General features: G+C 37.1%; 5 protein-coding genes and 1 long non-coding RNA gene across 7 annotated transcripts; 1 reads left to right on the top strand and 5 right to left on the bottom strand.

Moving 5' to 3' along the window:
• Window positions 1–213: 213 nt before the first annotated feature.
• On the bottom strand, window positions 214–2,391 carry LOC112167256. 2 transcript variants are annotated; one of them, XR_002923672.2, is made up of 3 exons: window positions 1,419–2,391; window positions 857–1,139; window positions 214–666 (listed from the first exon to the last, which is right to left on the bottom strand). It is a non-coding gene; the product is annotated as an uncharacterized LOC112167256 (long non-coding RNA). The 2 variants fall into 2 exon arrangements; XR_005800140.1 differs by having other exon boundaries at window positions 857–1,126.
• Window positions 2,392–3,269: 878 nt separating this feature from the next.
• Window positions 3,270–6,826, top strand: LOC112201989 (beta-xylosidase/alpha-L-arabinofuranosidase 1). The gene is made up of 7 exons (XM_024342912.2): window positions 3,270–3,744; window positions 4,095–4,400; window positions 4,493–4,662; window positions 4,762–4,862; window positions 5,149–5,490; window positions 5,595–6,005; window positions 6,113–6,826. The coding sequence occupies exons 1-7, from the start codon at window positions 3,286–3,288 to the stop codon at window positions 6,718–6,720; spliced, it is 2,397 nt and encodes a 798-aa protein (XP_024198680.2). The 5' UTR covers window positions 3,270–3,285; the 3' UTR covers window positions 6,721–6,826.
• Window positions 6,827–7,856: 1,030 nt separating this feature from the next.
• LOC112165669 (transcription factor bHLH144) lies at window positions 7,857–11,188 on the bottom strand. The gene is made up of 4 exons (XM_024302272.2): window positions 11,031–11,188; window positions 10,414–10,539; window positions 9,841–10,014; window positions 7,857–9,156 (listed from the first exon to the last, which is right to left on the bottom strand). The coding sequence occupies exon 4, from the start codon at window positions 8,857–8,859 to the stop codon at window positions 8,119–8,121; it is 741 nt and encodes a 246-aa protein (XP_024158040.1). The 5' UTR covers window positions 8,860–9,156; window positions 9,841–10,014; window positions 10,414–10,539; window positions 11,031–11,188; the 3' UTR covers window positions 7,857–8,118.
• A 1,750-nt stretch (window positions 11,189–12,938) lies between these two features.
• On the bottom strand, window positions 12,939–15,986 carry LOC112166679 (glucan endo-1,3-beta-glucosidase 1). The gene is made up of 5 exons (XM_024303557.2): window positions 15,889–15,986; window positions 15,280–15,608; window positions 14,893–14,930; window positions 14,146–14,380; window positions 12,939–14,048 (listed from the first exon to the last, which is right to left on the bottom strand). Exons 2-5 carry the CDS (start codon window positions 15,368–15,370, stop codon window positions 13,771–13,773), a joined length of 642 nt encoding a protein of 213 aa, XP_024159325.1. The 5' UTR covers window positions 15,371–15,608; window positions 15,889–15,986; the 3' UTR covers window positions 12,939–13,770.
• Window positions 15,987–16,569: 583 nt separating this feature from the next.
• On the bottom strand, window positions 16,570–18,358 carry LOC112202766 (glucan endo-1,3-beta-glucosidase-like). Its single transcript, XM_040505621.1, has 5 exons — window positions 18,081–18,358; window positions 17,757–17,973; window positions 17,614–17,672; window positions 16,952–17,187; window positions 16,570–16,857 (listed from the first exon to the last, which is right to left on the bottom strand). Exons 1-4 carry the CDS (start codon window positions 18,141–18,143, stop codon window positions 17,080–17,082), a joined length of 447 nt encoding a protein of 148 aa, XP_040361555.1. The 5' UTR covers window positions 18,144–18,358; the 3' UTR covers window positions 16,570–16,857; window positions 16,952–17,079.
• A 3,958-nt stretch (window positions 18,359–22,316) lies between these two features.
• Window positions 22,317–24,668, bottom strand: LOC112166032 (glucan endo-1,3-beta-glucosidase 1). Its single transcript, XM_024302782.2, has 6 exons — window positions 24,497–24,668; window positions 23,910–23,947; window positions 23,583–23,802; window positions 23,442–23,500; window positions 22,795–23,033; window positions 22,317–22,699 (listed from the first exon to the last, which is right to left on the bottom strand). The coding sequence occupies exons 1-5, from the start codon at window positions 24,573–24,575 to the stop codon at window positions 22,854–22,856; spliced, it is 576 nt and encodes a 191-aa protein (XP_024158550.1). The 5' UTR covers window positions 24,576–24,668; the 3' UTR covers window positions 22,317–22,699; window positions 22,795–22,853.
• Between the last annotated feature and the right edge of the window lie 1,745 nt (window positions 24,669–26,413).

Raw genomic sequence — 26,413 nt, 5'->3', positions numbered from 1 at the left:
TATATGAAAATTAATTTTAAATTAATAAATGTATGTTATCAACACTTTACAACAACAAGTAATAGGTACATAAGTAGCATAAATATGTGTTAACATGCTTATTAGCAGTACTTTACAAATATAATAACTGAAAAGTTACATATCAGGTGCTGGATGCATTTGAAATTTCAAGGCATCATATTTACATCCAAATTGTAGTGAATCCATAAAGGAGGAGGAAGGAGCTCAATAGTCCATACAAACATTCTCAACCATGTGCTTTACCCATAGAACATCTTTACATATATAAGAAATTACCAATGCTGATTCTAGAACAATACAACAAAAATAAATACATTCAACACAAACTTTAGCAAAGCATTGTGGTTCCACAATCCTCACAGTACATCACACTGTATGTTATTCCTTCCAATAGTTTTTAGATCATAATCCTGGCTAACATGCAAAAGTGGATACTACAAAGCCGAGAGATTGATATAAAGTCAAAAGTAAATGTTACACCAAAAAATAGTAGAACTAAATCTACTGCAATACGGAATTAGATGATTGAGCCAAAATCCCATAAGATAATATGCTAAGAATGCATTGACTTACAATTACTAAGCTTTCCCAAAATGGACGTCTACGCGGAAAGCACCCAATAGTTAGTCCTTTCTGAGTGAACAGCTGCATTATAAAGAAATTGTCTCAGCAATTTCAACACTAATGCTTCAAAATTCCAAGCTTTATGAGGTCAATTTCTAATTACTTGAGCTCTGTTTTTCACACTATAAATTCTTATTAAAATACTAGTATGGAAATTTGAAGAACCAGGCAAACACAAGGAAGCAAAGTAAATTAGACTAGAATAACTCACCGGCAACAAAGATGACGCTAATGGCAACCTGGATTATTGCTTGTAACCTGATACGTTAGAGTTAACCAAAGAGAGAGTTAGCCCGAGATTATTTCAAACCAAGAAAAGCTTGAAGGATGAAAAAGAGAGAGGAGATAATTGGCACAGTCTAGCCTTATTACTCACTGAACTGAAAAGAAAAATGTAAAGCTTTTATATACATCCTCACAAAGCATTCTTACCACTATGAGCTATTGTTTCTCTTTCTTCTTTCCCCAACATTTGAGCTATCTAATTAAAAGAACTGAAGTATGGAGAACATTTATTCACATACTGCGAAAATCCAACACACACACACGTGTGTGTACATATATATATATATATATATATATATGTGTGTGTGTGTGCGCGCGCGCGTGTGTGTGTGCATATCCCTAGCACTAAGATCTTCAGAAACAGTAACTTACAAAATCAGACAGAAACAACAAATAATCAAAAGCCACCAACGACCTAAAACATACAAAATACAAATTGCAAAGACTCACAAGCAAACAAACACTTTCAGGGTTTGGTAAACTCTTACAGTTTTGATCTGATTGCTCTTAACCCAATTTACAAACACATTAGATACGTCTTTCTCAATTGAACCAAGAAACCCATCAATGCAATCTTTACACAGGATTGTCACATTAGGTTCACTCTCCAACCATTGCAGTTTTGCATATCAATTAAGGGTAGATTCAAATCCAAGCATTTTAGTCAAAATGAAACAAGTTGGCACTCTATTTGCATAAGAGAAATTTTATTCACACATATCTATGTAGTTAATACACACCTTGCAGTTTTTTTTTTGTTAAATATTTTCATCAAAACTTCCTCTTATACTCTCATTTACATTAAAAAAAAAAAAAAAAGATTTCAACGAGAATGCAAATCTGTGCCAAACCAATAGTCACTTGAGCAGCCTATTTCTTAATCCCAGCTATGTGTCAATAAAATTACTCTCTGCATAATTAAAAAAATGAAACAAGGCAAAATATATACCTGGCCATCTGCAATTATCAACAGAAACTTACCAAAACTATTGAATTTGCCCAAAATCCTTTCTAATTTCAGAAAAAGCCATACACATACTTGAGCAGAAAAGGCCCAACATTTTAAGACTAATGAGAAGATTGAGAGAAATAAATTGTCCCAAAGAGGAAGGAGGACTCTAGGATTTCGTCAAGGAGCAATCTATCTTATGAAATAAAGCCCATAAATTCTATAAGGATTTGAAATTGAATGTTGCGACGAGTGTGAAATTGAGGGAGAGAGAGAGAGAGACGGACGGATTGCCAGCAATGGAGAAATCATCTCCGGAGATAAAGCCCATAGGTTATAAGAGATGAATCTTGAGAAAGTGAACAGCTATAAGGATTCGAAAAATGTGAGACAACAAATCAACCACGGTGGAGATTTGGCGGTGAGTCTGAGAGAGGGAGAGAGAGATCGCGGTGAAACTGGAACGATGATGGAGACTGTGAGTTGAATGAAAGTAACGGAGATGGAGAGTAAAAGGTTTATGAGTACTGATTTTATGCAAAAAGCTTTTGGATCTTTTTGTTTTCCCTAAAAAAGAAAAAAAGAAAAACAGATTAGTGCCAAAAAACCATCACAATAAATATGGGGAACATTGGTCCAAAGTACAAAGTATGAGTGACAAAATTAGATTGGCATAGTTATCTGTTGCCTTATTCTCTCCTTGACCGTAGTGATTGATTCTCCTTAATTGTAGAGATAGCTTTCTTGTAGAATAAGAACTCTCTCTTGTAATCTGTATATATTTTTGTTATGTGATTGAATACAAATACAATGTTCATTCAGCTAAATATCATCTTTTCATTTAACTCATGATATTAGCTTACCTTACTGAATTGAAACAATGTTAGAGATATAGAAAACTTATCCAATTATCTAAATGAATCCGTTTGAAATATTTTATCTGATATTTAGAAAATAAACATATCTCACTAAACTACTATATATAGGTACATATGTAGCTTTAAGCTAAATATCCCCTTTTCATTTAACTCGTGATAGTAGCTTACCTTACTGAATTGAAACAATGTTAGAGATATGGAAAACTTATCCAATTATCTAAATGACTCCGTTTGAAATATTTTATCTGATATTTAGAAAACAAACATATCTCACTAAACTACTATATATGGGTATATATGTAGCTTTTAGCCAAATATCCTCTTTTCATTTAACTCATGATATTAGCTTACCTTACTGAATTGAAACAATGTTAGAGATATGGAAAACTTATCCAATTATCTAAATGAATCCGTTTGAAATATTTTATCTGATATTTAGAAAACAAACACATTTCACTCAACTACTATATATAGGTATATATGTAGCTTGGTATTTTCATCGTCACCTAGCTTGAGAGAGGAGTAATCATGGCTACCATTGTCAGTTTGCTCGTTTATTTTTCCATTGCCTCTTCTTTCTTCGTTTCTTCTAATGCTGGAAGAAAACTTCTCAACTCTACAAGTGTTTCCACCAATGGAGCCACTAACTTTACCATTGTGTGTGATCCGTCAAGGTACTCCAACATCGGCCTGAACATATCTGACTTTGCCTTCTGCGACTCAGCCTTGCCGTACGATGCTAGGGTCAAAGACTTGGTGGATAGGATGACCTTGGCAGAGAAAGTGCAGCAGCTCGGAAACAAAGCAGCTGGGGTGCCTAGACTAGGCTTGCCCAAGTACGAGTGGTGGTCTGAGGCACTCCACGGTGTATCCAATGTCGGTCCGGGTACGTACTTTGATGATGTTGTTCCCGGTGCAACAAGCTTCCCCCCTGTCATTCTCACCGCCGCGTCATTCAACGAGTCCTTGTGGAAGGAGATTGGCCAGGTATATTTGAAATACACCCATGATGCCTACGTTAATTACTCATCTTCTTTGTTTCTGGTTGGAGAAGATATATTTACATAAAAAAATTTCGTACACAAATATATATGTATATATAACATGCTACTGTATATCATCAGTAGCGTAGATGGAAACGAACTTTAGCAAAAAAACTAGGGCAAGCAAATGCATGCTTTGCATATTTTAACAGTGATTCACAACTGATGGAATCCTATATTAGATGTTTACTCGATCATTTATAGGCTCCGAAATCATGTTTCCTCTTTAAGTAGCTTAGATTTTGTTAATTTATGATGTGATTTACGTTAGCTGAATTATTTATTTTATTTCAGGTTGTTTCAACAGAAGCAAGAGCCATGTACAACCTAGGAAAGGGTGGATTGACATATTGGAGTCCCAATATAAATGTAGTGAGGGATCCAAGGTGGGGAAGAGCCACAGAGACGCCCGGTGAAGACCCTTATGTTGTTGGAGCTTATGCTATAAACTATGTCCGAGGCTTGCAAGATGTTAAGGGTACAGAGAATTTTGCAGACTTGAACTCTAGGCCTCTTAAGGTCTCCTCTTGCTGCAAGCACTATGCTGCCTATGATGTTGATAACTGGCTTGGTGTGGATCGTTACCATTTTGATGCCCAGGTGACTGTATTTGAACACATGAGTTGCTACATTTCTATATGTTACATATTGATGAAGTTTCTAAAATTTGTTCTTTACTTTTTGATCAAAAGGTTACGGAGCAAGATATGTCAGAGACTTTCCTTAAACCATTTGAGATGTGTGTTAAAGATGGTGATGTTAGTAGTGTAATGTGCTCCTACAACAGGATTAATGGAATACCAGCTTGTGCTGATACAAAGCTCTTGAAAGATACCATTAGAGGAGAATGGGACCTTCATGGGTATGATTTGTAGTATTTAATTTAAAATTTTAAACTTAATTCAATTTTCTCTGCAACCTATAATGCAATTAACCATCTTAATTTTTATTTGTTTTGTAGATACATTGTCTCAGATTGTGACTCTCTAGAAGTAATGGTGAATGGCCATAAATGGCTTGGTGACACTGGAGTGGAAGCTTCTGCACAAGCATTAAAAGCAGGTTAATCTTTGGCATAACTCATCCAACTTCTAGCTTTTCGTTCTTGCATGCAGTTGCTGTATGGATTCACATTTATGGCTCATTCTATAAAAGACAATAGCTGCTGGTAGCATCAGATATATTTTATCCTATTCTCCTATATATAGTCATGTTTATGGTCTTAATTTGCAATTTCCTATCAAGAGTTAAATATTCGGATTCTTTGTGGATGAGCTAATCTCTAGCTTTTGGTTTTAATTAACATATCCGAGTTCAATTAACTAATATCTATATTACATTACTATAGGGATGGATTTGGACTGTGGAGTCTACTACCCTAATTTCACCGAGTCTGCTGTGAAACAAGGGAAGGTGAAGGTTAAAGAAATAGACAATTCTTTGAAGCAGCTTTATGTGGTACTTATGAGGCTAGGCTTTTTTGATGGAAACCCTATTTACAACTCACTTGGCAAGAAAGATGTGTGCTCCCAAGAACACATTGAATTGGCAAGAGAAGCAGCCAAAGAAGGAATTGTTTTACTAAAAAATGCCAATGAAACTTTGCCTGTCAACTCTTACAAGATCAAGAAATTGGCCGTGGTCGGGCCTCATGCCAATGCTACTACAGCTATGATTGGAAATTATGCAGGTATATTGAAGATTATAATGTTTTCTAACTGTTTTACAATAAAATTATTTTAACACCAAAATTGTAGTTCACTCTAAGGAACTATACATTTTTACCGTGTGCAGGTATTCCTTGCAAGTTCATCTCACCTCTTGATGCTTTTTCGAAATATGGAGAAGTGAAGTATGAAGTGGGATGTGATGTTAAGTGTCCAAATGAGAGCCTGATATTCCCAGCCATGCAAGCTGCAAAGGAAGCTGATGTGACAATAATTTTTGCTGGATTAGACTTATCAGTTGAGGCTGAGAGCTTGGACAGGACTGATCTTCTTCTCCCGGGGTATCAAACCCAATTCATCAACCAAGTTGCTCAAGTGTCAAAAGGTCCGGTAATTCTTGTGATATTGTCTGCAGGGGGTGTTGATATCAACTTTGCCAAGAACAATGATAACATCAAAGCCATTTTGTGGGCTGGATACCCTGGTGAGCAAGGTGGCCGTGCCATTGCAGATGTTGTTTTTGGACATTACAATCCGGGTAAGTATCAATAATGCTTGAGGATTCACCTTTGATGTGACAAACTCATAATTATTAGCACTGGTTTGTTCATAATTAATAACACTTGTTTGTTCACTATGTTGCAGGTGGAAGATTACCTCTTACATGGTACCCAGCTGATTATGTGGATATGCTACCCTTAACCTCCATGCCATTGAGGCCAATTGATAGCTTAGGATATCCTGGTCGTACATACAAGTTCTACAATGGATCCACAGTTTACCCATTTGGATATGGTCTTAGCTACACCAAATTCAACTACACTATACTATCTGCAAAGAGATCTGTAGACATTAAGTTGGAGAAGACCCAACACTGCCGTGACTTGGAGTACAAACAAGGGGAAAAGAAACCAGCTTGCCCTTCAGTCCTCATTGATGACTTGGACTGCCAATATGATTTCGAGTTTGAGGTTGAAGTACGAAATGTGGGTGGAAGGGATGGAGGTGAAGTCATTTTAGTTTACTCTAAACCCCCAAGTGGCATTGCCTCTACACATGCTAAGCAGGTTATTGGGTTTCAGAGGGTGTTTGTTGAGGCTGGCAAGACTGAGAAAGTCAAATTTGTCTTCAATGTTTACAAGAGCTTGGGAATTATTGATTATACAGCTTATAATCTTTTACCATCAGGCAGCCACACCATTTCGCTCGGAGACGATCTGGTTACATTCCCTCTCCAAGTTAACCTTGTGTAGAGATTGGTTTGGTGGCTTAAAGTTGGTAATTTAGTGGTTTGGTTATGAGGATTTTGTGTAGGAAAATTTAGTTCGCTTTTCTCTTTTATTTTTAATTGTACTCAATTTAGCCCAACTTATTAATAAATTAGTTATTTTTATCGTTTTGTTCCTAATCACTCAATCGGTGCAATCACCTCTGTATATCAGATACTCCTAGCTGTTGAGTTATTAGCTAAAAGGGTTTCTTATTGATCTGATAATGCCCATGTCCTTTGGGGATTGGACGGTTCGAGGGTTCGCAGACATGAATTTAGTATTTACTGTTTCAAAGTTTTAATAACATAGACAATCAAATAAAAGTGGCCTAATTAAACAGCAGATACAGATCATTCTGCATCTTCTTGCCCTCACTCTGCATTCTGTTGAGTCACAGATACTACATTAGCTCCAACTGTAATGGGCCATATATTTTCAACAACATTTCAGCAAAAAAATTTCGTTTTTCTTAAAGTTACTTCAAATCTCAATAGGAAATAAAGTACATAGATGGATGGGAAAAAGCCAAGAACAAAATTACCAGAAAACACGAGCACTGTTGGGATGATGGGTATTAAAGAGTAAAGACATCCCCAACTTGACAAAATTGATTTCAGAGTGGGGACTAAAGGCGCCATTAGCAAGCAAGAAATGGCAGTAGTGGAAAAACTCGAGAAAAGTCTTCAATGGTGCTCCACTAACACAAGCGCCTATAGTCTTCAGTGGGGTTTCAACATACGGATGAATAGGACACAAAAGCACCATACATCCATGTCCCTACAATAGCAGCACCTAAAAGATAATGTAAAGCATACATGGATGGATTTAAAGTATAAGAAACCAAGATGGTGACACAGATTTGAGTAAGTCATGCTCACATAAAGCAACCTGGCCTTTGAAAAAGGAGCTTAGATAAATCCAGCACCAAATACAAATGGATGATGTATTACACTAGTGTGCCACACACATGAATGCTTATTGGTTATGCCGGGCAATACAACAATGCACCATGCATGTATCTCCACGATATTCATGTCTCTGGAATTCAAACAGATGAATAGGCGATACAGAAGTGAGTAATGACAGTGAACCTGTTCCCACAATAACTCGGATATCTATAAGAAACGATGGAACTTCAAATATACTAACTTAATGAAATTTGATTAACCAGTCAAGGCTGGAGAAAAGGGTGCATAGTTTTACATAGCAGTTGGTAGCTGCAACATGCCATTGAAAATTAAGTGAAAACAAGAAAATGAGTATTCATATTACAAAGCAAAGCAAATATCTTCAATCTGACCATTAATGAGGAGATTAAGTTTCCAGTAGAAGCTCCAGAAAGCACAGAAACCTAATATTACCACCATTGCAGGTTCCATCTTAGTTATTCAAATTCCCAACTCCAAGCTTCTGCATCTCGACTTTGAGAGACTTCAAGTACTGAACAGCTTCATCTATAACAGCAACCGTGTTCATTTCATTCCCACCAGGTACAATCCCTCTTAGTGCTCTCACCATCTTCTTCATTTTCTTTCGTTTTCTTTCACTGTTGCAGCTGCTGCTGCTGCTGCTACCAATGCCAGAAGTTTTTTCAAGTGAAAAATTCTGCCCTTCATTCCTGGTTTTCAAACCATAACTGGAGCAAGAATCAGAGTATGAACTCCCATAGTTTCCATGAGTTCGTGCTGTACTGACCTCTTCCTCATCATATTCTTCTTGCTCTTCTTCATCTTCCAAGCTCAACAATGCATCAATATCATCTGAATCCTCCTTCAGAGATGAAGATGTTTCTCTATTCTCATTATTTCCCTCAATCAATCCCAAATTGTCTTGCATGTAAGCTGCACAGATGTCAAAGGCAGGACCAGAAATTTTGTGGGCAATTGCAGGATTGAACATAATCTGACTGCGATGATCAGTCTGGTCAAAGATTATGAAATTCTTTGGGCAAATGTCAGAGGTTTGAAATTCAACACCATGGAAGGGTTTGTAGTGCATTGCATCGTGAGGTAAAACAGTACCAAAAGGAGATGCCACAGGCATATGCATGTAGTTATTACCCACTTGATTTGCAAAGGGCCGTGCTGCCTTGTTTGGGTCAAATGCTTGGTCACTCTGCATCAGAAATCCTAAGTAATTAAAGCTGAACAGGTGGAGTTTCAACTTGATTAGAAGATACTACGACTTCGACTAGATAAAGATTCGTTAAGTAATACAAAGGACTGTTTTGCAAATCAACTTATTGCCATTCTGCTACTGGAAAGCCGCCTAATTCCCAATTAACAGCAACCACAATCAATACCACTGCCTTCTTATGTATAAATACAGCTGGAGAGCAGTCTATCCAAATCCCAGAGTCACAAGGTCCGCAATATTAGACTACGTAACAGGTTTAAGCAACTGACGAAAATATTCAGCCTGTACGAGCAAATAGAAGAAGATCAACACAATAATATATCTTCAAATGGGTACAAGCAGTCATGCTAAATCACATTGCCAAGACTACCACAAAAGGCAGAAATGAGAATATTCAACACATACATATGCATTTGTGAAAATACAAAAATAATGCAAACTGTGCGGTTAAAAAAGAAACGAAAAAGGAGCTCGATTCCACAGCTTTCAAAGTAACCTATCTTAAATTATAAGATGCCAAAGGACAATAAAAAATATCAACATTTCCACTTAATGCAGGGTTTTGAAAATCATTTCAATTGAAAGTATATCATCACTTAAGTTCAGGCAAAAACAGCCAACAAGCTATTGAAGTCTAATTATTAAGGAAGGAACAGAGTTGAACATCCCACCCTACATATGCTAGTCCTGATATACATAAACAGCCAAAAGCAAACCATGTACTATGCCAATAACCATGAGTTTTTTTTTGGAAATAGTTGCATCTTTCTTGTTGATCATCTTATTCTATGCTTTATAGTGAAGAAATGAAATACATTAAACATATCAGAGAATTCCATGCCAGTTATCTTATTCCATCCTTCTTGGTGAACATATGAAATCCACTAGACATGTCAAAGAATCCAATTGGTGCTCGTAGAAGATTAACAACAGCATGTCAGAAGGGAAATGAAATATTGGTAGTACCTGGCAAACTTGCATCAGTTGGTAGTAGGCAATGATCCCAACATACATCATAAATTTCCCAACGTCCTGAATAGCTCTGTATCTCCTTATGGTTACCCCAACATACATTCTCACAACTCTAGCTACCCGTAAAAATCACCAAATAAGATTTCTTCAACAACCAAAGAGTTTCTCCTGCAGAAGTATACCCTCAAAACAGCATTTGTCAGTATGAAAATTGAAAAAGAAACAAGAAACAAAGTAAACATCACAAAATGCACCATGTAATTTTAAAAAATGTGGGGAAAAAAAAAAAAACTTAACAGATTATTTATCTAAAAGGAACCACTTTACTTGCAGGAAGTTTTTGTTCGATTCGTAACAAAAGAAACTTTTCAGAAACACCAATAGAAATAATAGTTACACTGCTGTTAAAAATCTTGCAGAGCACATAAAGGGTAAAAGGAGATGGTGGAGCTAAATGGGTAGTCCCGTTTCAATATTTACATCAATTTCTACAACTTATAAGCTGAATTGACGTAAGCATAGCCAACTCATTAAACATACTATAATACAGGGAGGGTATAGTCTCACCGAGTGAATACAATTACAGTATGACGCGGAAGAACACCACCAAACGAACACAGTTCCTGTTCCACGGCATTTTGATTTTACTTCTTTGATTCCAAAACAATAGGTACTAGCCTTCAAACTCCCCCACTAACAACAAAAAAGAAGAAGGACAAACACAAAGTTAATCAAACCTTATCAGACATTTACATCTCAAGTCAGGTAGCAGAATATATAACACCAAAAAAGACACCAGCTTGGATAATGAAACAAGTACAAAGAAAACCACAAAAAAATGACATTTCATTTTCATGATGTGGGTCTGGCAAAGCAAAGCCCTTTACTAAACTGATGAGCTGAGATTAATCTAAATTCATTCATTTCTATATATGCTTATCAGCAACCAAACTTATCTTAATCCAGATTGAGCTCACAAAAAAGCTAATTTCCAAGGAATCTAAGCACCATAGTTCCAATAGAAAACCCAACTTCATGAGACCAAACCAAGCACTAAAAGTTTCAAAAATCAAATAGAATCAACATGAACCAGCTCAAAGATCAGAGCTTTAAGCCCTTCAAAAACAAACCCAACTCAAATACACAAGAATCAAACAAAAAAGACTGAAACTTTAGATCAAAACCTATGTTTTCTGAGAGGATCGGACTTGGGTTGTCGGATTTGTGAGCTGAAATTCAGTGGATTGGAGCAGATGAGGGAAGATCTAAAGCTCTGGGTTTGGTAGTTTTGGGTTTGGGTTGGTATTTAATTTTAGTTTTTGGGTTTTATTGGGATGTGTGTTGGGACTGTGAGACAGAGAGGAGTCAAACACGGAGAGCGGGAGCCGTCGGATTGGGGGCCTTGGAAATGCTTTCCGTCTATTGCGGGGGCAATGATGGCCGTTGGATGGGGCACGCGTGCAGGGACCATGTGGGGCCCTTTCACGAGGTTTGACGAATGCGTATCGTGGAAATGACTCCACTGTTCTCTACTTCTCTATGCTCGTGTGAAAGCCCCCCACTTTACTTATTACGCCCTTAATCACTTCAATTATACCGTCCATAATGACGTTTTTGCACTTTATCGTGTCTTTGTTCAACTTAATCGGATTTTTTTTTCCTTAGGTCTGGTTTGATTCATGAAAATGAAAGTATTTCCTTTATCTTTCTCATGGAAAGGGAAGTGAAATTTCTCAAACACTTTCCACTCTCATATTTAGTAACATAAGGAAAGTTATCAGGAAAATTATTAAATAGTTTATTATTAATGCAATAAGATAATGTATTGTGAGTAATAAATGCAAAGAAATAATAAGGGAAAGTGATTCATTTATTTTTTCGTTAATTCTATGATGGGTTGATGATAGAGGATGAGCAGGAGTAAAGTATGAATAAATTACGGTGGTTGAAACAATTGTTCCCGTTAAGTTGTTTAGTAACATCTACAATTACAATAGATCGATTACAAAAAACACAAATTAGATATCCAATTTAATTCCAAGCAACTCAGTCCATATAATTTACAAAACTAATTGTAAGGGAAATGAAATTTCTCAAACACTTTCCACTCCCATATTTGATAACATAAGGAAAATTATAAGGAAAATTTTTAAAAAGTTTATAATTAATGCAATAACATATTGTATTGTGAGTAATAAATGTAAAGAAAGAATGAGGGAAAGTGATTCATTTAGAGTTTGGAATGATCCACTTCCCCCTTCATTTTCTCTTCATCAAGAAAGTATTTCATTTCCTTTTGTATCCCAAACGCAAGAAAGGAATGAGTTTCCTTTCCTAATGCTTACTTTCCGTAACCAAACGTGTCCTTAATTCTATGATGATGAATGAGAGAAGAAGGATAGAGACACCGGGAGCGGCCGAAATTGCCATTCCGATAAATTAGTGTGAAATTTTTTCGTTAATTCTATGATGGGTTGATGATAGACGATGAGCAGGAGTAAAGTATGAATAAATTACAGTGGTCGAAACAATTGTTCCCATTAAGTTGTTTAGTAACATCTACAATTACAATAGATCGATTACTAAAAACACGAATTAGATATCCAATTTAATTCCAAGCAACTCAGTCCATATAATTTACAAAACTAATTGTGTAGGGTTTCATATCAATAATTCTTGTTGTCTGTGATCTTCTATTATTGAAATTTTGTGAAATTCTAAATTAATAATTAGTTATTTGAGATGATCATAACCATTTAGAATTACAACACAACATTTCTTCCCCATTCCACCAATTGCAATTGTGTCTCAGTTTTTATACACACATTTGAGAAGGAAGTTTAAAAGTTTCAAGTTTGTGGTTGCGAAGTGTAGCACAGGCCATTGAAATCAGCAAAGCAAGAGAACTTAAACGGGTAGATCAGACTTGTAGTAGGAACACTGATTCCAACTCTGTCTAGGATAATGTCAAGTCTTTTTGTATGATCTAGTCATACATAGTCTGTCTCACACAACATTCATGTGAAACCCCAGCACATACATAATGTAAATCTTCAAGGAAGCCAACTCAAAATATATGAACTACTTTCTCACACAAACTAGGCTTACTCTCTCATCTCTATTCATGTTTCGACAAACCACCCGATACTGCATTTCTTATGGTCGTATTTGCAGCTACCATAACCAGCTAAGTTGCAAAAACTAATGCAGTCAGAGTACTATTAATTGCAAAGTTGTAGTTCAGAATGTACAAATGATTAAATGGTATACTTGAATCTGTCGAGGAAATGAAACACTTCCGCCAAAATTACAGTTACAGTGGTGCCTCTCCTTGTCCTGCCAGTAAGCATCCGTGGAACATCCACGGTGGAAATGAGAAGAGGGGAAATATTAGCTTCCCCTGGCAGGAACAACCAAGATGCAACCTAGAACAAAGTAAAACTAAGACAACAATCTTCCATAATACAAACGGCATGAAATGGTAAAAGTCCTTCTTAAGCTTTAGAAAGTAAATGAAACATCGTATAAAAGTTGAACCATCATAGTATCACACACCCTGTGTTGCCTGCTTGCATAAGAGAACATCTCAAATAAATGCATCTTCTATTTGACAAAATCTCTAATAACCTCAAACTAGTTAACCAAAATACTAGGATTTCCAACTACTCCAGACTCTTTTTTTTTCTATTTTGACCAGTGGAAGATTTCATAGTAAAACTGCTTGCGGTATAGAACTCACTGGAAAGGCAAAAAACCAGAGTAAACCATCCTAAAGAAAAACAAACCATCATCATGCGGTGCAGGCAGTCCCTCAATCTTCAGAATGCGCATCAAAGAAAGTGGAGGTTGGTTCACCAAGACTCTGAAGTTGTTGAATAAGGCTTTCAACTACCGTTTTTCATACTATGAGAACATGATATGTCCCTAAACAGGAAGCGGGGGAGCTGATGGCTCCAGCCGCAAATACAATGGCTCTGGCAATGTGTGCACAGGAACTCCCACCACTGGTGTGCGGTTCTGACGAAGCCAGAGCATAACATATACAGCCACTGCCACCAGTCCACAACCAGTGATCGACCACACCACCATAAGTCCAATTGATGTTGCAGAAAAGGCCTTACTTTCCCCCTTCTTTATTTTGATACTTGCAGGGACAGCATCCCTCACAAGGACAACCCCTTCATAGACACAAGTTCCAGAACCTATAAAGAAAGCACAGAACAGTACTCAAATTGTAGATATGATTTCATTTGCGTATGGAAACTCTATAACTAAATGCCAAAAAGCAAACATACTTACTTGGATCTTCAATCACAACCATGCCGGTCGACTGAAAATAACAGCTCAAATCTGTTCTGCCAAAAGATTGGTAGTAAAGATTCATGGCAACAGACGCGTGGTTCATTATAGTGTCTGGTAATTGGCATTCACCACCGGGTTCAATTACACTACAGTTGACTTTACTACAAGCAAAGTCAATGTTCAATTGTAGCAAACTATCAGCGGCAGTTGGCTTTGCCACACACCAGGTATTCTGCAATTATCAATAGCACAATATGCATAGTTTATACAAGAAGACGAGGGAAGTACAGAAAATTGGACTAGATATCCAAACTATGCTTGGGAAGCTACATCTACAGACTCCAGCAACTAGTAACAAACAAACAACCAGAAGTCTGAGACTATTCCTGCATGCCAATTTTAAATAATTACACCAAACGAACGGCCATTCTGAATAAAGATAGGCCATAAGGATGTCAAGAAATCTTAATGACTTCAACAATTATATGAACTGCACATACTTAAAGCATTCTAAAGTGGAGTAGACAAAAGGAGGTAGCATAGTGCAGTGTAAAAGACATCTAGTGCAATACAAAACTACACATTCTTACTCACCACCTAATGATACCAATAAAACGCCCTTCTGCAAAGAGAGAATGCAGCCACACAAAGTAAAAAAAAAAATAATAATAATAGGTATCTAATTGTATATATCATACGATTTTAATTCATAAATGCATATAGTAATGGGGTCTTGGGGCACACCTTAGCAATGTCTGCCATGAAAGCGGCATGGCCATGTCCTGCAATTTAAATTCATATCAGTGAAGGAAACTGAAATGAAACCATTTCGGTATCAAAACCAGAACTAGGAATTTTCAGTGAGAAAGAACAGAGTATAGAATATAATCAAACACAAAGTGACAAGACAATAGCCATTTTCACTTTTTCAGTGAGAAATAACAGTGTATAACTAAGATTATCCATTCACCATTGATAAAAATAAAAAGCCCCAAGTTTTGGTTTTGAGTGATTGAAGAGCTTTGATCATGTGCATAGAAGTCAGAACTGGAATTTGGCAGTAAAACCCTAGAAACACAAATCCTAAAGATGGAAACTTTAGACCTTAGACTGAGAATCAGTTGTTGTTACCTGGAAGATCAGCAATGGCGCAGAGCTCGAGGTTCGAGAGAGCGAGGAAGGCCACGATAACAACAGTGCGAAGGACAAGAACATTCGCCATCGTAGGTTGGAGTTGGAGGTCGACGATGAAAAAGACGATGTTTTTGAGTGAAGCTGCGGGAGGGGAGAGAGGTAGAGATGTATAAAAAACCGGGAGTGGCGAGAAACGGCGGAGCGGTCATCATGACACGGCGTAAGTCGACCCACAACGTTGCCTGGAAAATTAAGGTTGGAGAAGTCTGGGAAACAATTGGGGGTGTTCTAGTACTGCCGGAGCTGTTGAGCTAAAACTTCATAATCTGCAGCATATATTTTTAAGAAAAAATAAAAAATTAGAAGACAATTTGACCATTTTACATATCTTCAGCTTCATAATGTGTATGATGTTGCTAATCTGTATGCCATTTGTTTCTTATATGTCTATAGTCTGCAGAAGAAATGTATGTAATATGCTATTCTGATCTGAGTTAATGAAATTCGACATGAATTTATGCAAAATAAAAGAAGTTGAAAATTTATATTTTAGATTAAAAATAAATTTAAGACATAGCCTATATCCTTCTGAAATTAAACTCTTACCGAGAGGTGAATCTAGTTAAAGAACAATGTGATGATACTCATCTCCAAAGGCAAAGCTATCTAGATGGAAAATTGGACCCGCACAGCCACCTTTTTTGTTGTAAACTTGAAATGCTGAAGGACAACGTCTGTGTTTATTTTTATCCAAAAAAGAAGGGAAGAAATGTTTCCAAATCAAATGAGTAACAGGCCCATTTCATGATTGAACAAGGTCCAGTCCTTAGAATCCCACAAAGAAAGTGGTCTCTCTTTTCTAGTCGATCCAATGGGCCGGATGAAATGTTTTGCATTTTGCCTTGCAAACTAGAAGACCCAAAGCGCAAACTGGAAACCAATTTCAGTTCGTTTTAGGCTTATTGGGCGGTTAAAATATGTAACGGGTGTGCCTGATTCCCTCCCAAACTCCTGGGCTGCCGCAACCAAGAATAATATAAAACTAACGCGACAGTCTTCCATAATACAAACAGCATGCAATGGAATAATATAGCAAACCTTCCAATTGTTATTTCCGATGATACACCTCATATATTACACGACTAAAAAACCAAACAAAGTGGAAACGAATGAAACCAGAGAAAACAGTCCTAAACAGAACCAAGACCATTATCATGACTCATGAGGTGTAGGCAGTCCATCAATCTTCCAGACTCTGAAGTTGGTGCATAAGGCTTCCAACTTCCAAAACTATTAGCCTTTCAAACTATGCAAACATAATATGATATGAACCCTAAGGAAGAGTGGCTGCTGTTTGCTCCTGCAATCTGTACATGGGAGGAGGTTCCACCGCTGCTGCTCTTGTGGGTGTCTGACGAAGCTTGAGGATGAGATACACAACCCCTGCCAGCAGCACACAACCAATGATCAAACACAGCACCATCAGTCCAATAAATGTTGCAGAAGCTTTAGATTTCCTCTTCTTTGTTCTGAGACTCGCAGGGACAGCAACGTTATAGACACAACTTCCAGAACCTATAAAGAAAGTACAGAACACGCAGATTATAGAGTTAATTCCACTGGCCTATCGAATTTCTACAATCATATGCCAAATGACAGATATACTTACCTGGATCTTTAATCACATTCATGCCGGTCGAGTTGAAATAACAACTCGAATCTGTTCTGCCAGAAGATTGGTAGAAGAGATTCATGGCTACAGATGCATGGTTCATCATAGTGTCTTGTAATTGGCATTCACCACCGGGGTTCAATGACACTACAGTTGACATGACTACAAGCGAAGTCAATGTTCAATTGTAGCAAATTGTCAGTGGCAGTCGGCTTTGCCACACACCATGTATTCTGAAATTATTAATAACACAGTAAGCATAATTAAATTTGCTATAAAGAGAAAGTGTAGAAGGTTGGATGAGCTACATCTAGACTCCAGCCAAAAACAACAAAGGAACATACAACCAGAACTCCGGGACTATTTTGAATTCCCATTGTAAAAAGTTACAACAAAGGAACTGTCAGTCTAAAGAAATACAGCCATAACTTAAACACTGGTATGAACTACACATGCTTAAATCCATAAAGTGGAGAGGACAGACTCACGAAAGGAGAGGGTATAGTGTACAAGACATTTACTGCAATGCAAAACTACACATTCTCACACCACCTAATTATACCAATACAAGAGCTGGAATGTAATTAAACACCATTCTGCAAAGAGCTAATGCAACCAGATAAAGTAAAAACAAATATCTGTAACTTTAAAGTTTTTACCAGAGCTGCTGAAGAGGAAACCTTCTCTTCTCTACCTGCAAAATGACAGTTCCCATAGCCTGAAAAATGACAAATCTAAAATCACAACCTGCATAGCTTGCAACTAGTAACTTACAACTCAAAGGAGTTAATATCATACATACTTGGATCAGTAATAGATATGAGTCCAGAGTTACCAAAACACTGGTGTTGCTCCTGATAATAAGCATTCATGGCAAAGGCTGCATGAATGAAGGCGTTCAAGGGGTTGAAGCATGGACCCCCACTGTGAATTGAAGAGCAATCCACATAATTGCAAGCAAAGGTTTCTATCTCTTGCAGATTCTTATAGGTCAACGATGGATTGGGGACACACCAAGTCTAAGATCATAAATGACACAGAGCTTAAGAATAAGTGTACACACATATAAATTGTATATCACAATTTAATTCACATATGAATATGGCAATCAAGTCTTGGGGTCTACCTCTGCAGTGTCTGCCGTGGACAGAGTATGACTATCTCCTGCAAGATTTAATTTCAAATTCATAATCTATTTCAGAATTAAAACCAGAAACAGAAAATCTGCGAAGAAAACAAACAAATGAAGCATAATAGACAAAGAGTTCATCAAACACAAACACATATCAAATCCCAATGTTCATCAAAGTCTATATAATACTTTTTATCCAAAAAATATTGTCCATTGTTTTCAGTGTGGTGGATGAGATGAAACACTGATGCAGACATGGAGTCATTGTTATAGTTGGAAAGAGTGTTTTCGAGTTATTGACTTGATTCTTCATGCTGCTAGATCTGCAAGGCATAATAAGGAGCTTGAATGGTTTTGGCCTTTTGGGTGGTGACCTAGAGGATTTGGATTACACCAATAGGGGTTTGGTACGTGGTTTCAGCAATTTGGTAGCAGGCAGAATAGAAGAACAGAATCTTTTGTTTTGTGAAATTGATGAGCAAATCATTCCCAAAGGGGAACTTCATGGACTGTACTTTTGGCAGTTTCTTTAATTTGTCGGGGTACCTTGTGGACTTTTGGTAAAGCCATCCACCACTTCTGGTGGTGACTTCATTTGCCGTCATTCCTTCCATCTCAATTATCTCAAAGCAAACATAGCAAGTAGGGCGTGGTACCATGTCGCTAGTTGGACAGGCTCTTCACCCACTTAAGTTGCTCAAGCCTTGTAATTTGATCTGTTCCGATTAAGTTTATTTTGATCTGTTTCGATTACGTTGTATTAGCCGAGATACCTTGTAGCTTCGTTGTTCCTTTGTTTCATCGAGGAAAAAAAAATGGTACCATAATGTTGATTAGTTGGAATAGTGTACTAGATAACCTGAACATTATCTAGTAGTCTAGTACCTAGTTTCTTTTATCACAACTTCAAGCTAAAGCGTCACATTTACCTCTTACAATTAAGCTCTCACTAATGAAGAGGGTTTGAGGGGCTTAATATCTAGTAGAAAGAGGTGGCAAGGCATCCGTACTTTTGTTTTTCAATTTTCCTCAGCTGAGGGAGAATGTAGGAAATGAATACACAAATATGTATATTTTTAGAGCATCTTTGGCAGACTCTCTATTTTAGCTCCTTAGTTATTTTGGAGAGCATGTTTAGCTTTTTATCTATTTTAACAGCTGCACTAGACTCCTAAGAGCATCTTTAACAGACTCTCTATTGTGGCTCCTTAGTTATTTTGGAGAGTATGTTTAACTTTTTATCTATCTATTTTAGCAGCTGCACCATATTGTAGATTGTTCTCCAGTGCTTCTTTACTTGTTGAAGGCTTTGCAATGCACCACGTCTACAACAATGTAATCACAAGGGGATTGTATCTGGAAGTAGAAATTGTGCATTTTAATTTATTCTTCTCAGTTCATATGCTTGGCATTACCTTCACATACGCCGCTCTGCTAGCTTCCATTTGTCCTGCAAAATTGTTGGTGGAAGTTCATGCATTCAAAATGAAAATTGGTAGAGGAAAGACACTGAAATCTTGGTTAACAGAAAAAGCTCTCACTTATGACAAAGAAAAGCTCTCACTTATGAAGAGAATCTGAGCAAATTTAGAGTCAGATGGGAAGGCATTCAAATTTACCTTTTCTTTTAGACAATTAAGGGAAAATTATAGGCTCAAAAGTAGGATGACTCTGTATGTCAGTCATAGTTATCTGGAAAAAAAAAATTGGCATTAAGAACATGCAATTGGTGCAGCTTAGAAAGAAGAAAATGATACCTTTGGGGAAAAACAGAACCTGCAGAAGGAAAAGGATGAGCATGCAGAAAGAACTTTCCGCTTTAGCCATGAACACTTCGAGGCTTAATTTTTTTAACTACAGACTGAAAAAGCTCACACACAGGTTGCTTTTCGAAGGGTATGAGAATTGAAGTAGAGATTCAACCCCTTTTGTGTGAAAAACCATTTGCTATGCAATTTTTTTTTAACAAGGACAATTGGCATTGTTCAGTATTTCTTGATTGAGACACGGACTACATGCACCAATTCAAATTAGTGCATGCATAACGGCCAGAGGAGTTTATGACATGGAGACGAATGTGAAATCAGAAGATTTGACTCAAAACCGCAACCAGCTCTATTAGTACAAGTGTGAGGTGTGTGTGCTAGTCATTTAGCAGATTTTGGTGTTACGGTTACAGCTCTTAAGAACATCTTCATGTCTCTGTTTCTTACTACAGTTCTTTTTGTCCACTTCATTTCATTTCAATTGGGTTGATATTTTCTACCCTATGAAATCGGAAACATATTTTACCAGAATGGTTTAGCTTCTAGTTGGAGCAGTAACTTTCGTCAGTTCCTCAAGCAAAACTGGTAGTACTTAAGTAGTTACCTTTAACCTTACTTTAACCTGAACCAAAATATTGCAGCTTATCATGGTTAATAAGGTCTTCTAGCAGTACTATTTCTAACGAAAATTCCATTGTTTTGGTCCACCGATAATCGAGTGTTCTTGTTGCTCTAAAACATTGTTCACTTGACCCTAGGACTTTCAATCCTCAAACTAATGATGACAAGTGTAGTTAGACCAAGTAGTTTTCTATTCATGGACAAGCTTTCAAGCTATGCCATTAAAGAATTTCTTTAGAAGTTTACGGAGTATTAATTTGCAAGCTGCTAATTCCTTTGATTTTCTATTATTGAATATGGATGCTAAGATGACCAACAATTTTTCTGAGAACAAGAAAGGTAGTCAAGAAGATGGTACTTCAGACTTCAGAGTTAAAACTTGTTGACTACGTTCCTAGTGTCTCCATACTAGAATATAAAAGAGAACTTCATGGGTAGCTATATATAGAATCACTTTGCTGAAAAATTCCAACCTCAGTACACCCAAATGAAAGCTCACACTACTACATTAAAGACTAAAAGTAAAAATACTAGAAAAGAACCAAATCAAGAGAACAATGGGGATTTCTTCTCATATTATTCTAGGCAATTAAAATCGAGAAACCTTGTATATCTGCTAACCTGCTATGCATACTTGCAGCTACCATAACCTTGCAAGACCCAACAGTAAATTCATCATCATCAGAGCAAAATTCATATAATGTAAATCAAAATGCCATTGAATAAGAAGATGAAACGAACGCTTCAAAATAAAGGGGAATCATAGATAGGCATAGGGTTACTTAAAACTAGTTTATTAGCATACTTATCTTGCTAATTCCGATGATTAATGTGCAATTACATCCTACCAATATCAATTATATGTGATCCTCTCCCTGACTAATAATGGTCTTTGGATATTCTCAGCTTTTTATTTCAGCCGTTGATGACATATCTAACGGTTAATAAACAACCACGTCATCAAAATTCACATTAAATGTCAAATTGAGTAGTCCTCTGTTAACAAAACATAAACGCCATTCCCGGTCATCTTCTCTTTATCGTCCTCACCTCGACCTTTTGCAGTTTGCACTGTGCAAGAATTGCAGTTTCCATTCGAGATGATGAAGTCATTGAGATCCCAGGGTCCAAATCCAAGATTCACTCAAAGCAACCTTCCCTCCTCATAATCGAGGGTAGACCAAGATCAATACAGGCTCAATTAATTCATTGAGTTCGATTTTTGGTGGATTTTCTCACACGATTTTTGGTGGCAAGATGAAGGATCTCAAGCTCCAACCCCAAACTCCGGCAGAAATCCGATGGGGCTATATCCTAACCCTTCATCGGATTAAGCAAATCCCTAATTCTTCTATTGAAAATACACACAGGCTAACCTTTTCGTCCGAAGTATATTTACTCTAAATCTAGGTCCGAGTTGGTTTACCTTATATCCGTCGAACGGATAGCATTCCAGAAAATCAAAATCAAAATCGAAATCGAGCAAGATCCCCAAACATTTTTCTGTCCTTTGATCTTTTCCCACAATTTCTCCGAAACGATAGGTTTCAATTTTCTATTCCATTCTGAATTTTTTGATGTCCCAATGTCTAAATCCTAAAATCGAATTTAAATATTTTGCATTCAGAGTAATAAAGACTACCATCCATTATTTTTTTGACCAAATGATTTCATTCATACAAGTACATTGAGTAATAAAGAACATCTATTGTTTTTTTTATCAAATCATTTCATTCATACGCAAGTGTTACAAATAATAAAGACTACCATCCATTACAACATTGACTATTGATTAATAACTCCTCCAAGTGAAAACAGTTCGGACCACGATACACTAGTACTAGTGACCCTGATACACAATTACATAAGGTGGCACAATATTACTTTTTTTTTTTTTTTTTTTTAAAATATCATATTGTGATATCGTGGGACGAAGACACGGTCTCCGAGAGACCTGATACCGTCACTAAGAATGATCGATGGTTGGATTTGACTGGGACTGAAGGGCGGCTGAGGTTGAAAGTTTTGCGTTATTTTGCATTTCTCCTTCGAGCTTCCAAGAACACCGGCACGCAACAGTTATAGTCAATACCAACCCAATAGCAGTTATAAACCCAACCACTAATTTTAGAATGTCACTAAATTTCCCCTGCTTCACTGCCTGACTCACAGGGACACCAGGACCTCCTTCCTCCCCTTCTCCTTCGTACAAACAAGTTCCAAAACCTATAAACAAAGTAAATAACAATCAAACTATAAACTCAAATTGAAAGGTCTATGAAATTTCTACACGTTTACTGCCAGATAACAAATATACTTACTTGGATCTTCAATCACAATCATGCCGGTCGAGTTGAAATGACAGCTTGAATCTGTTCTATTAGAATCTTGATAGAAGAGAGAGATTCATGGCAACTGATGCAAGGTTCATGACAGTGTCTGCTAATTGGCATTTGCCACCGGTTTGAATTACGCTACAATCGACTTGACTACAAGCGAAGTCAATGTTCCTTTGGAGTAAACTGTAAGGGGCAGTTGGCTTTGCAATACACCATTTACTCTGTAATTTGTAATACCACAATAAGCATAGTTTATACTAAAAGAGTAGGTGTATGAGTAGTGGGAAGCCTGAGATGATACATGTACAGATTTCAGCCAAAAACAGACGCAAGAACAAACAAACTACACATTTTCAGTTCTAAAGAAAGAGCAAAGGAGCCTTCACTCTGAAGAAAACACATGTCACAAGGAAGTTAAGAATTCCGAAAAAATGATATGAAAAGGCACATGCTTAAAGCCTTAAAAGTCCAATGCACAGCAGGAGATAGTGCAGCATCATATAAAAGATATCCTCTTCAGTATAAAACTACACATTTTACAACAGCTCAAATGTAAACACCCTTCTGCAAAGAGTTAGAAACCAGCTGGTAGAAGTAAAAGCGAATAATTTAAACTTAAAATCCATTACCAGAGCTGCTTGAGGAGAAATCATCTTTTCTGAACCTACAAAAATGCAGTTCCCATAGCCTGCAAAATGGATAAAACAATCACAACCAACACAGCTTGCAACTAACCAATTACAAGCCCTAAGAGATAATCAAATACATACTTGGATCGGTAATAGATTTGAGTCCAGAGCCACCGAATTTGCAATCATGTTCCTCTTGGTAGTAAGCATTCATGGCAAAGGATGCACGACTAAACAAGTTCGACGTGACAAAGCATGGATCTCCACTATGAATTGAAAAGCAATCCGCGAAATTGCATGCATAGCTTTCCACGTTTACCAGAGTATCATGACCTAATGATGGTTTGGCTACACACCAAGTCTACAAGAGGACATAAGCACATATGCACAGAGGTCAGTAATGAGAATATTGGCACATATAGTAGCATTTTACAAGTTCATATATATAGGCATGTACTAGGGCATTACCTGTGCAAATGCCTTGAAAGGTGAAATATGAAAATGTCCTGCAAAAAATTGTTCAGACTCATATGAGGAAACAAATTAAATGAAACCATCAGAAACTCATTAAGATCCATTTACAAACAAACTAACATGATAAAGTTGATAAGCAGTCCATCAACACAAAACGGACAGCAACAAGACGATGACCACAGAACTGTCTGATCAGTAAATCCAAAAAAAAAAAATTCAGAAGCTGAGAACATAAATCTGGAATTTCTTTCAATTTTGCTTCTCAAACCCAATCAAACCTATAGTAAAAGATATAATCTTATTTCCAATTGGTAAGCAAAATCTGAACCGAGAACTGAAAAAGGACTAATTAGAATGAATCGAATTTCAACTAGCTCAATCGAATTTACATACTTAGACTCTCTGCTTCACACAGTAGCTAATAAACTGGGTCTAAGTAGGTAACGATCTGAACCAAGAACCATAAAATGACTGGTTAAAATGAATCAAATTTGAACCAGCTGAATCAGAACCATAGTCAGACCAATCGCATTAATAAAGCTAGAATTAAAATTTTACCGAGAACTCGACATCACAAGCACCTGAGCTGTGAATCTTGTGTGTTCCCAGCAAGTCTTGGGGTTGAGGACTTTCGAACGACGGCGCTTGAGGCTTCATCATCTAGGGTTTTTATAAATATCAGGGACAGATTCTCTCCCCGGTCCTGTACACTCCGGGCGGACATTTCTGTCCTGCAAGGTGTGATACCACTGATACACGTCGATTGATATATAAGTTGCCGTCTGAGAATTTCCTTTGTTAAGAAATAATCGATATTTCTTGACACTTGTCAGAGAGCGAGTGAACAAACGTAAACCCTAAACAAACAAAAGCCTATCTGGAAAAGCCACGTGCAGAACATGTGCACGATCCATATAGACAAACAGTAGCTCAACACAAAACGGTCCTCTTACTAGGACTACAGAATGCTCTTGTAAATTATGGCCAATATCAGGTATATAAGCAGTGATTTCAAATCCAGAGGTTAGGCGTACTCTGGCAACTTTACTCTCGATAGTCAATTAAAATAAAACGGTGTGTTTTGGAAAGTCAATTGTAGCAGTCCTTGTACAGCTGGGAAACCATTTCTAAAGAATTAAATCATAACATTACTCCCTCCTTCAGAAGAAACTTGACCTCAAGTTTCAGTTGTCCGAGTCAAAATTAGGGTACCTGAGCATGATCTCATCAGCATACTCCCATGTAGCTTCCTCAGGCATGGCTTCCAACCAATGGATCAACCATTGAGTAGCAGCCCTTTTGACCATTCTGGTTTGTAAGACAGTAGCTGGTTCCCACTTGGTATTGGCAGGATCGATCACTGATGTGGGGGAAACTGAGCTTTCAATCCTCACAGAATCACCCACTATTTTCTGGAGCAAGGAAATTGACTGTCTTTGCAGCTTAAAATCAAAGAGCCTCTAGTGTAACTGAGATGAAGAACAAAAGCAGGACAGGAAGAATACAGCTTGATAGAGCTAACTTAGCCATTGCTGTTGTATAATCAAGTTACCAAATTCTAAGGTGGAATGCTGCAAGAGGAAGACATTATATATAGCAGTAGTGTGGAGAAGATTATGACCCGAACAATTGTAATAGAGATTTTGACATTATGACCAGATAACGTATACATTGGAAGGTTTGTCTTCAGCAATACTTTTTTCTATAGGTTCTTTATCAATAGATACCAAAAGCAGGATTCAAGCTAAAGCTTCTGACAAAGAAAAGCTCTCATTTATGAAAAGAATCTGAGCAAATTTAGAGAGTCAGTATAAACAGACGGGGAGGCACTCAAATTTTCTCTTTCTTTTAGACAATTAACGGAAAATCATAGGCTCAAAAGTAGGATGACTCTTTGTATGTCGGTCATATTAGTCATCTGTAAAAAAAAATTTTGAATTAAGAAAAATTGGTACAACTTAGAAAGAAGAAAATGATACCTTTGAGGAAAAACAAAACCAGCAGAAGGAAAAGGATGAGGATGGAGAAAGAGAGCTTTCCGCTTTAGCCATGAACACTTCAAGTCTTCAAGGCTTAAATTTTTTAACTACAGATTAAACAAGCCAACGGAAAGGTTGCTTTTCAAAGGGGTATTAGATTTGAAGTAGAGATTCAACCCCTTTTGTGTGAAAAACCATTTGCTATGCAATTTGTTGTAATAAGGACAATTGTCATTGTTCTGTATTTTTTGAGACATGGAGTACATGCACCAATTAAAATTAGTGCATGCATAATGGCCAGAGGATTTTATGACTTGGAGACGAATGTGACATCAGATGATCAGAAGATTGACCGAAATCAAAACCACAACCAGCTCTATTAATACTAGTGTGAGCCTGTGAGGTGCGGTGCTTGTCATTTAATTAGCAGATTTTGGTGTTACAGTTACAGCTCATAAGAACATCTTGATGTGTAGTGTTTCTTACTACTCTTCTTTTTGTCCACTTCATTTCATTTCA

This window comes from Rosa chinensis, chromosome 5 (genome assembly GCF_002994745.2).
Source record: "Rosa chinensis cultivar Old Blush chromosome 5, RchiOBHm-V2, whole genome shotgun sequence".
Lineage (NCBI taxonomy): Eukaryota > Viridiplantae > Streptophyta > Magnoliopsida > Rosales > Rosaceae > Rosa > Rosa chinensis.
The sequence above is the reverse complement of the archived record's forward strand: the minus strand, read 5'-3'. Positions and strand labels throughout refer to the sequence as shown.